An 11,338-nucleotide genomic window follows, 5' to 3' on the forward strand; every position below is an offset into this window, starting at 1 on the left:
ATTAGCTAAATATTATAAAAAAATCAGTAATTAAAAAAAGCCATAAGAGATGGAGGGCGTTAAAGATGAAATGCATCTTGACAACACAAAACAGCTGCAGAGTCAATGTCCCTCCCAAAAATCTGTGGTGTGCTTCCGAAGTACAGAACGTGGAGGTCCTGTATGTTGAAGAAAGCTTTTCAAAAATTGACATAGTACATTCCTTTGTTTGTTTATTTTTAATTGCCACTTTGTCAGAGGAAACAGATGGCTTGAAGACATACGCTTGAAGAAGATTCCAGTTAATATTGGACTTGTGGGATAATTCTAATGTTTGCCATATACTTTGCGCATTGCCAAGGACACATTGGTAGCCTTAAGCTTCATGCTCCACCTATGGACTTGTACATATTGTACACACATGTGTAAATAAGAATACTTCCAGAAACCTCACATTTCAAGTAATGTTATCCTTAAATTCTCGAGGTTTAATTGCTTTTGCTAACTGAAAGAGAGAAGGAGGGAAGCAAGCAAGCAAGCAAGCAAGGCAGCATCAAAGGATTGCAGTGGATCACTGGGGATTATGGGGAAATGCATCCCCTGAGTGGAAGATGTAAGAAGGACCCTACACAAGGCAGACACAATTGTTTCAGCAGGCGACTTAAGACTCCCACATATTTAAAAGATCCCTCTCCTGTGCTTGCCCAGCTGTCCCTGCTTCCTTCTGCCCACCCTCTCTCCAGAAGCAAGCACTTTCAATGTGAAATCCTGCTGCAGCCTGAGTACAAAGGTTTCCCTTGTCTCTGTTCATCAGGATAAGCTCCCCGTTTCCTTTCACTTCCTTGCACATGCATGGTATGGGCACCATCTGGCCCAGAAATGACCAAGGACAGCCAAGCCTGCAAAACATCTTTAGATAATGTCCTAGGCTGCCCTGCTCCATGTTTCACCTGTAACTACAGCAAAGATTTTATATTCATCTCTAGTACATCCAGACAAATATATAGAACTTGAGTTTTCAAAATATTTGAACGACAGAGGCAAGTATTGCAAAAGGAAGACAGGCCTAGCCACCATTATGTTTAATTATCTAAGACTTCATACTGATGTCTTATTCTGCAAGAATCCAATTAAATAGGCTGAGACAAGAGATAGCATAATCAGATCACACCCTGTAAGCAAAGTTATTGACAAAAACATCTGAGTTCTGATGGCTTGATCCCATTTCCACTGAATTGAGAGGTAAAACCTCCATTACTACACCTAAGTGTCCATTAACTCAGTCCATGTGTATAAACAAGGCTCATATCCCTCTTGATGTTCCACTGCAGGATTTATTATTGGCCTTTTATTAGACTAGAATATAAAAAAGACAGAGCATTTCATGTTAGACTGAATGCTACAACTGTCCAGTTCCTGCTCTCATACTAACATTAACCTTAAAAAGGATCTGACGTTCTCACTTTTGGACTCCCTCTTGACCATTATGCATGACCAAAACTGGGCTAGAACATAAGCTTGGATGATATTTTGTTCTGAGCTTTTATTAGCCAGAGAAAGAGAAACTGATGGGGAGGAGGCTTTCCTATGCCATACCTAGAGACTGCATAGGCGAACCCAGCGTCTGGGTAACTGCAGACTCTCTGATGGCTGCAGGGGTGTAGTTAGCAAGGAACATACTACTCAGTGAGTAAAATTCAGGCCCTGTATAAATTTGTTATTCCCTGCCCAAATCTGTCCATTGGGAAGCAAGTATTTTTCTGATTATCTGCAGTAAAATACGAGGACTTAGAGCTCTAGAGCTTCTTCCATCTCTGGTAGCAAACTGTGGGAGTGACCTGATGTTTGATGTCCTGAGATTTCACCCACAGATGTTTAAAATGCAATTCACCAGCTTGTCTCTTGCTTTAGTTGTCTTTCAGCTGGTAAATGATGTCAACCCAGCTGGACTTCCACATCCGATACACGCTTTCAATACTTACTCCCCTCTGTCTCTCTGCACCCGTAGGGCTCTTCTACCCTCCACAAAAAGGCTTATGGTCATTATTTTGCTCATTATATGCTCAGAGCAGCTTCTGCACAAAGAGATGCTATATAAGGCTTGTATAGTCCTCAGGTGGAAATTCAATAATGGCAACACTTATAGCAGAGATTTCTGTCTCCCCCTCGTTCAGCTGCCTTCTGTCTAAACATCCAGCACAGGTCCATCCTAAGCTGGATGGCTTTTGCACATCTGAAAATCCCACAGGCTTACAGTAGCCGAGTATTACACATAGCATCCTAAATAAGAAAACATAACTGTCTTCAAATGGACAAGCTGATAATAGACTCCCTGCTCCAGTGTTTCTTCCACTCTCCTCAGAGACTCTGGCAGTGTCTGGAAAGTTAACAGATACAGGCGGGGGAAAAATGAATTACAGAGATGAGGGATCCCTCACAGAGCATCAGTCTTTCCCTTTGCATTAATTACAAGGGAAGCCAACTCAAGCACTTTTGCTGACCTCTGCTAAAATAGTCCTTCAGGGCAACAGGGGCTCTTTTTCAAACCACCTGTCTTTTGAACGATTTCAGCTTTTGACTTCAAAATCACCACTTAAGTGCCATTCTAAAACCCATTGCCACATGTGTCTGGTGGGACTTGGGGATCAGCTGTAAATGGCGCCACCACACAACATCCTTTGGGAGACATTTCTTTTCTCACTCCATCTCCTTTTATTTGCACACAAGGAGGAAAATCAGGTCATACAGCTGTGAAGGTGGTCTTTCTCCTGTCCCCCTTTGCTCCCCTCTTCCTCTGACTCCCTTGCATTCTCTTTTTATCTCCCTCTTCCAAGTCCCTGGCATATATATGGCATATATTTCCCATAGACGGGGAAAATCTTTTTAGTAGGGACAGCTGTGTCAGGACAAGGGGTAATGGTTTTAAACTAAAACAGGGCAGGTGTAGACTGGGTATAAGGAAGAAATTCTTTACAATGAGTGTTGTGAAACACTGGAACGGGTTGCCCAGAGAGGTAGTGGAGGCCCCATCCCTGGAAATGTTCAAGAGCAGGTTGGATGGGGCTCTGAGCAACCTCATGTAGTTAGCGGTGTCCCTGCTCACTGCAGGGGGGTTGGACTAGATGACCTCTAGGGGTCCCTTCCAACCCAAAACATTCTATGATTCTATGATTCTATGATATAACAGGACTTGGAAGACCATGATGGGGACTGTTTCCATGGAGAGAGAAAGAAGGAGGCAGGCAAAGGGGCCAAAATGCTAGAAAGGATGCCTGGCTTCAGTCACCAGCTTGGGATGTAACTCTGGACACTCTTCTCTTGGTTTCCCTCCTGTGCTCTTTTAGTGCACCCACCATGGTGGTACTTGAAGTCTGCACAGAGCACGGTCCCACCCTGACAGCGGACGTGCTGCGTGCTAGCCTTACTCTGTTGTGCTGCCCAGCCAGCTTGAGCAAAGCACCGCAGTGGGCCAAGTGGCTGCTAGTCCTGCAGTTAGCCAAAATCCAGGATGTTAACTTGGTTGTTTGCTATGGCTACTCCACACTATTTCAGGATGTGATTCTATATTTGTGCAGCGGTAACCAGATGCTTTTCAGATACTGTTCTAGCTAGGACTTTTACTAGTATTCCACAGTTGTGTCTCGCGGTTCCCACCACTGCACATTTTCCACACATTTACACTGGATTATTTTGATCTCCTGTGCAAAAATAACACTTTATGGCTCTTGATTCCTGGTGGTTTGTTATGCCAGCACTGTCAGTCTGCCAGATGCAATCTGAAGGTGTCTGTGTAGGGCATTGCAGGGCTCACAGGTCCTACTTTTTTTTGGTGGGCAGCTCCAACCCTCATGTAATCAGAGATAAGTGACTTAGTTAAAAATGAATGGGGCAGCTGGCTAAATGCTCAACCAGACAAAATGATCAAAGGAACAGTGCCAGATGTTTTCCATCAGCTCTACATATGGGGGTACCAGGGAGAGCAGCAGGAGCACCAAACTAAAAAGAAACCAGAGAAGCCAACTCTAGTTTCAACCATAACATGAGGAACTGGCTATAAATACTACGTTCCTCAGTGAGGCTCCCAGAGAACATTCTGTAGGTATTTCTAAAACCTACAGGAAAAATGTGTCTACTATTGTCTGACTTGTTTATATGTATCCTCCTGGTAAATACCTGATTAAGAATCATCACTCTTAGCGTCTATAAAAAACATATATTTTAAAAATCATATTTTAGAAAGCTGATAGAAATTATAAAAATATTTTTTTCCCCACAAAATGTATTTTTTGCCCAACCTGTGCCAATACAGTCTTTTCCTAGACTACTGTTTCTGGGGGGTTTCTTTTACCATTTTTAGCACATTTTAAAATTTTAATTTCATAGATTTTGAGTCCAAGTTACTGCAAGAGGTCCAAGTCATGTCAAGATTTATTGTGGAAAAGGAGCCAGCTTTTTATTTTTGTCTTCTGGGGAAGTTTATGGTAGAGGGAGATAAACATCCAAAATAGTTAAGGTTGTTTATCCTGTATCACTTAGAAGGCATTCTTGACATCACTTGTATACAACTGAGCAGGGGAGCTGCTCAATCAGTGCTGACAGAAATTAAACCCAGATCACCCAGCCTCAGGGCATACAGACCTTACTTCACTGTGATAAAATCTGCTTCTGTTGGGATAAAACCTGAACTGCTCATACAGCTCCTCTTGTCACAAGCCAAATTTTGGTGCATAAAGGCTCCTCCTCCAGTTGTGTTCCTTCCAGGGACACAGTCATTATTTCAGGGCACTTTACCGCGCACTGTGATATCTCTGTTGTATCTTGGGGCTTGCAAGTGGGGTGAATAAGATCTGGTGCCATGCTTGTCTGGTGTAATGTCTTTACTATTGGCCCCAAATTTGCAAGTCTTAAACTTGGAAAGAGGGATCCTGGAAGCTACCAGCAGGTAACTCAAGGAAACATAGAATCTTCAGAAATTTTTCATTTTTTGACTCTACACTTTAGTCATGCCTGCCTGAAAGTTGCTCCCTGATAGTAGGAGGAGGGAGACATGCTGAATGTGAGGAGATTGGAAAGGCATTTCCCTGGAACAACTGGAAGTACCAGCCTTGCTCTTGACTAGGGGAGAAGCTAAGATGGGGCCTTGGCTGCTTTGTTCAGTGGTGCTGAAATCCACTTTGCCCTTTACCTGTGTAGCAAGCTCTTAGGTTTGGTAGTATATATGCTGCTCTTTTCAGGAGTGTTGATTATAAAGATGTTTATTCCATATACAAAAAGCTTGATGTGCCCTTTAAAAGCTGCTCTAAACCCATTCTGCGAGAACAAAGCCTGTGAATGTGCCTTTTCTTTCCTCTGATTCTTATCGCGTACACATAGAAGTGTACAGTGGAAATATGTGATTTACAGTGCAGGATGAGTTCTTTGCTGGTAGATATGCTAGTAACAAATGGGCTGAGGAACTCACTAACTCTTCATACTCTGAGTCAAGGAAAGCTTGAGCATGACTCACTTAGGAATGCTTTGTACTCCTCTAATTGCATAATTACCTTAAAGAGCTCACTGGCCATTTGGCATAGAGGTCATGCCTGTTTCCTCTGAGCACAGGAATAACTACTATTCTTCCTAGCTTCTCTTGGCAGGATAAAAAGGAGGTGTGAGGAAGACCTATGGCTGTGGCCCCACTTTTTTTCTGTATAGTCCAGGAGCAGTATTTGTGCACAACTACAAACTCCTTCATTCTCTGAAGTGAGGATGGGAAAGTTGACCATTATGTAGCATAAATCACACCTTTGCACTGAGACAGCATCTGCATTGAAAGGGATAGTGTGATATTCTGGGGTGGTTTGTTCTGATACTTGTGACATCTGAGTTCTAATAAAAGTGAGGGAGATTCCACGAGCACAGGAATCTTCCCCACTATACTAATATAGTTAGAGTATATATAGAGTGTCCCCGCTACACTCATAGAGTTAGTCTGACTGCCAAGCAAAGAAAAGATATCTCTCTCCAACACCTGGTTCTCAAAAGCAGTAAGTGAGAAAAGATATGAATAATATAAATGCTATCAGCAACTGCAATCATGTAAGGGAGATGACAAGCGAAGTGAAGGGATCTGAATGAGAAAAATGGAAAATGAACTTGCTAGTTACATTAAAGGAGTTAAAGGAAGATTTGGCTCCTGGACCTCTAGCAAACTCAACAGTGTAGTTTTCAGGGCTCACCCCACGTGTAGAACTGGTAAAGTAAGTAAGTCTGCAAGATGGAACAAAAGGAGAAAGACAGAAATATAACTAGCTGAGGAGGAGACATTTAAGTATAGCTATCTTTAGTCCCCCTGGTGCTCTCTTGTTCTGGAGAATGGCTGGAATTTGTGGCCTTTCTTCTTAACCTTTTTATTAATGTTATCCAACAGTAAATTTGGAAGCTAGAATTCTCCTTTGCAGATTGGTGATGGCATTACTATGCAGTCAAACTTTCATCCTGCTCTCCCCTTCATTACACCTATGAATTTACCATCCTTCATTGCACACTGACGCATCTTCCATTCGAAGCAGCTAAAGCACATCTTCTCCTGTCCCGCTTACAGCCCACCAGCTCATGTCCCCCAACATATAATGGGGTATATACACTCTCCTCCCACTGGGCTTATGAATGAAAATACTTGTAGCTGCTATGCTTCATGCTGATGCTAATGCTGCTGGTGTGTTTTTGACAGGCACATGGGATGCCTGCCCAATTGGCCCTTCAAGAGGTGTAGATGGATGTGAATCCAAGTGGTCCAATGCATCTATGTTACTTTATTAGTGTAAACGTTGGTGTCCATGGGCTTCTCAGCTGTGTACTTGGGTTAGCAAGATTGTTTAAGATTACTCATTTGTTTAGAGGTTCATGATGGCTAGTTAAATCTTTCCTTCTTTTTTTATCAGAGTCTTTTTTTAAATAGTGGGAAGCAGAGCAGTTTAATGCTGACTGAGGCTGCATTAGGTTCCCCTTTCTGTGAGAAACCTCTGGTTAGAAGGTTCCCAAAGTGAAAGTGTTTGCAAGAGAAAAAAGCTGAGAGACACTCACATCCAAGCCTGGCACTGGTGAGTGGAACTGCTCTCCTGGTATAAAGGGAGCACCACTCTAAACCAAGAGAAATATTTTGGGGAGAGGAAGGAAAATGAAAGATCTTGATTCTGAAGCTGGGAGAGAACTTGTTAGCAGTTTATTGAATTGAAGGCTAATGTCCAAGGCTGATTCTGTGCTCACAGGTATGTATCTAAAGTATGGACTTCATTAGAGCTACATCTAACTAGACCCAAGTGAATTCAGAGGAAATTCAGGCTCTGGGCCCCAACGGCTTTTGTTATCAAACAAAAAAGTAGGAAACACCCCTGTTCTTTGCGTGGTTTTTGAATCATTCTCCTGGAGACTCAAAGACTTAGCATGCCATGGTGTGGGTGGCTGCCCTAGGGATCCAGGAACACCAGACAGAGTCTATAGTAAAGCTTCTTGCATTAGGATGGCGGCAGAGGAAACTATACAGAAAATGCAGTCCAGGAAAGAGTTCTTAGAAGATGAAGTAGGGATTAAGCCAGACCCTATTTTACCATTTGTTAAAACACTCAGTGCATTTGCCTTCATGGATTCTGCATTCCAGAGGACTGCATGCTTGGTTAATAAAATCCCTCCCTTGAACAGGCTTTGGAAACTCAGACGGCCACTGACTGCCCATATGGCAGAATTTGGCTATTGCTATTAGACAGCTGCAGGAAGTCGACGACAAGAAAAGGGAGACAGCACCAAACTCTTATGGACATACAGAGAGACACAAGTCTTTGCCTCATGGCAGGAGCTTCCAAAATATGTTCCTCATCAAAATGCCAGGGTCGTCTTTTCTTTTTTTTCTTTCAGGAACTGCAATTTGCACTTTTGCTTTTCTTAGGTGATACGTATGTGATTTAAACCCTCATACACCCTGAGCTTCAGTTTCAAGAGCATTTTAAAACAATTAGCACACCTACAAGAAAAATAGCAAACCACCACATTTCCGTTGTTCACAGACTCAAAGGGAGATTGAGTTTAGCATTCTTCCTTGGGGAAGAAATTACACGCTCCCCAGTAACCCAATGCCAAACCACTGCTCTCTGTTTTGAGTAGCAAATGCCATTCTTACTGCGTCTCAAAGCCCAGACTGTGTTTCTTTTCTTAACATGAAATTGTGTATTTTGGTACTGCTCTCAAACAACAGTTTAACAGAACAAAGGAGTTATCTTTATGAGACAGCCAGGGAACTACACAAAGAACAGGAAGATGCAGCTAACCTAAATAATGACTTTGAAAACAAAATAGCTATCAGCCTATAAATAAACAATATGAAGTAAATATCATTATTTTTATTAAGAGAAGACACAGACTTAGTTCCTGGGGATAATGTCTTCTACCGTTTCCTCAGACTTTAGTTCTCATTTTTTCAGTCAAGCCACAGAATAACATTTTCTACTTTCTTCAACTTTTTACAGTATGAACTTTCATGCCACTTCTTTTGGAGAAAAATTGCAAGACCCAGACACGTATGTTTAGGAGAAAGGTCAGACCTTCTAAAACAATAAAATTGCCCAAACTGCTATTTTTGAACTGTGCAAATGCATGCATTCTTACAGAGCAGGGAAGTAAACATACACACGATTGCATTAATTAAGACAATGCTTAGTTTCCTGCAGCCCAAAGGAATTTTCTTATTTAGACTAAGACTTTAACGATGCAATCTCCCATTGTGTGTATGTGGGTGTGCAAAGCAGCAACTGCAGTTTCACAAAAAGGCAAAGGCTGGTCCTGACCTGGTGGGTGAATGGGGAAGGAATTAAATAATCCTCTAAACCAAAGCCAGAATCAACTTTCTGAGCGCCAGACTCAGTCACTCCAGCCTTCTCACTTTCCATAATACAGTCCTAAATGACACGAGCAGAAGCCTGATTCACGTGCTTTTTTTCCTGGGGATTGTCTCGCTGAATATCTTGGGCAGGAAACTGGCCTGATCTGTTGACTTACAAGATTTAAAATAAGCACTTGTGTTTCCCCCTCCCAATCCTGACCAGCAGCACTGGGCTGAATCACTTCCCCGGTGGAGACAAGTAACATGCGAGAGCAAAGTGCTTGTGAAGTGGCCGAGCAATCGGGAAACACTCTCAGGCTGACAAACAGTCAGCAAAACCCACAACCGACCCCGGCGAAACGTCAGGGCACAGCACCGATCCCCATCCCTCAGGCCTTACCTGCTGGTGGGGGAATGGCTGGGGGGGATGTCCTGCACAAATCTCTGCTCCATGCTGGGGATCCTGGCCGGGCTGTGGGGATGGTAAGCTGTCAGGACCACGCTGCCCGAGTCCTTCATCTCCATGGTCATAGGCACATGTCGGCCCCGCTGCCTGTGACAAAGGTGACCGGGGGCTGCCGACGGGCCCCGACGGGAGGGCGAGCGGTCCTGTCACCAGCGTGAGCGCATGGCCTGGCTCTGTAGCAGCCTCTTGCCACCCTTGGCTTGCAAGGGGATGCCGACGGGCCCCGACGGGAGGGCGAGCGGTCCTGTCACCAGCGTGAGCGCATGGCCTGGCTCTGTAGCAGCCTCTTGCCACCGTTGGCTGTCAGGAAAGCTGTGTAACTGAGACACGGCTCCTCTCCCTGTCAGGAAAGCTGAATTAGCATATATTCAAAAACACCGCCCACAAAACAACCCATGGGGAAGTTACTACGTTCCTAGGAAACTAGAAACCTGAGATAATCCCGCATGGCACCAAGTGACCGCCGGGAAAACTTCTTGCTTGCTTTCTTTTTGTTTCTTTTTAAGAGTCAATTTCTTAATACCCCTCCTGCTCCTGAAATAGGCTCCACTAAATGAAATTATTCGCCGCTTAAGCAGCAGGACAAGTGGAGAGCACTACTCAAATGCAAAACGTGGTTTGGCAGAGCAGGGAGTGACATTTAAGCTGTTTACACGAAAGATGCAGAAACCGAGTAGGCTCTGCTCTGTTCAAATAATCAAGGAGCAGGAACCTTGATTTCCTACATGCCGGACCATTTCTGTGGTAGGGAACTGCACTTGCTTTCTCCTGAAAACAGATGAAGCTTTAGCTTTGCCTGACACGCCTGTGTACCTAATGAGAAGGGCACTGGGAAATAAGTGAATTATTTTTACAATAGTGTGCGTTCATCTCGAGCAATCCCATAAATAAACACACTCCGAGGTGCTTGATATTTTTTCATGCTTGCACTTGATCTTTGCATGCTAATTGAATGTTTTTCTCTCAAAAGGAAACCAGCAAGCAAAAACATTGGGGTCCAACTCTGGAGTAACACCCAGAGAAAACTCTGTAGGCAAAATGAGAAAACTCACCCAGCCTTTTATTCTCCTCTCCCACTTCTTCAGTGTTTGGGGTTTTTCTGAAAACAAATATTTCTGATAAATGCTTATTCCTGAACACTATTTTCCTGCCTATGAACTCACAGCAAGGATGTCCCCAGTTTTACTCTATGAGCCACAGGTCTCTGAGAGCCTTGTGAGCACGTGGGTGAAACACCAGCCTCTGTGCACCTTTGCCAGAGCTGCGGGCAGCATCCCCAGTGCAGGCACTGTGCAAAATGCCCATCAGGCTCCTCTTTCTCATCCCCCTTGAATGAAGGTGCTCTTGCTAGCACTGCTATAGGGCTGCCTAATTGACACTGTTGGTCTCTCCAGCTGGTGAAGTAGCTCAAGTTTTGAAGGGCACGAAAATTATTCATCTAACCTCCACCTTACTGCTGAGCTCCATGTCCTGCCTGGAGCAGCAGGACCGCTTCAGTCAAATATGTTGCTTCAACTCATGTAGGCAGTGCCCAAGTTAATTTTAAATTAGCAAGCACAGGACACTGATAACAGTACACTTGGCAGCCCTTCTTGCAAGACTCACCCAGGAAGCATAAATATTTGAACATGCAGAGCCTCTAGGCTTGCTCTTGCTACGTTGTTAAAGTGTCCTGGATTAAATATTTTAAAGCTGGGTTGCACAGGGTAAAATCATGGTTGCTTCTGTGTCAGTGTGGAGGCCCTCTGGGAGCCACCGTGCAGCCGTGTGCATATGTTAGAAATGAAAGAGGAGGCTCTAAGCTAACTCTGGAAACATTGCCTATTGCTCATGGCATCAGGACTAGATCCCACAGTGCCTCCAGTGAGGACCAGGGTGAATGCAATAACCAGTGAAGAACTCATTATGCTCTGTGACTACTGGGGTATTCAGGAGAGGGATAGAGTCCGAAAAATTAGGATAGATAAAACCATAGAATCATTAAGGTTGGAAAAGACCTCCAAGATCATCAAGTCCAACTGTCAAATGCCAGATGCCAT

At 43.8% G+C, this 11,338-nt stretch overlaps 1 protein-coding gene across 1 annotated transcript in view; it reads right to left on the reverse strand.

Annotated features, from left to right (window-relative positions):
* ARHGAP28 (Rho GTPase activating protein 28) overlaps positions 1 to 9,364 on the reverse strand; it is a 75,129-nt gene extending 65,765 nt beyond the window's left edge. Inside the window, exon 1 of the mRNA XM_009640489.2 lies at positions 9,234 to 9,364. Coding sequence (XP_009638784.1) covers positions 9,234 to 9,364 — 131 coding nt within the window. The remainder of the gene's footprint in view (positions 1 to 9,233) is intronic.
* Positions 9,365 to 11,338: the final 1,974 nt, after the last annotated feature.

This window comes from Egretta garzetta, unplaced genomic scaffold (genome assembly GCF_000687185.1).
Source record: "Egretta garzetta isolate BGI_Z169 unplaced genomic scaffold, ASM68718v1 scaffold160, whole genome shotgun sequence".
Classification (NCBI taxonomy): Eukaryota; Metazoa; Chordata; class Aves; order Pelecaniformes; family Ardeidae; genus Egretta; species Egretta garzetta.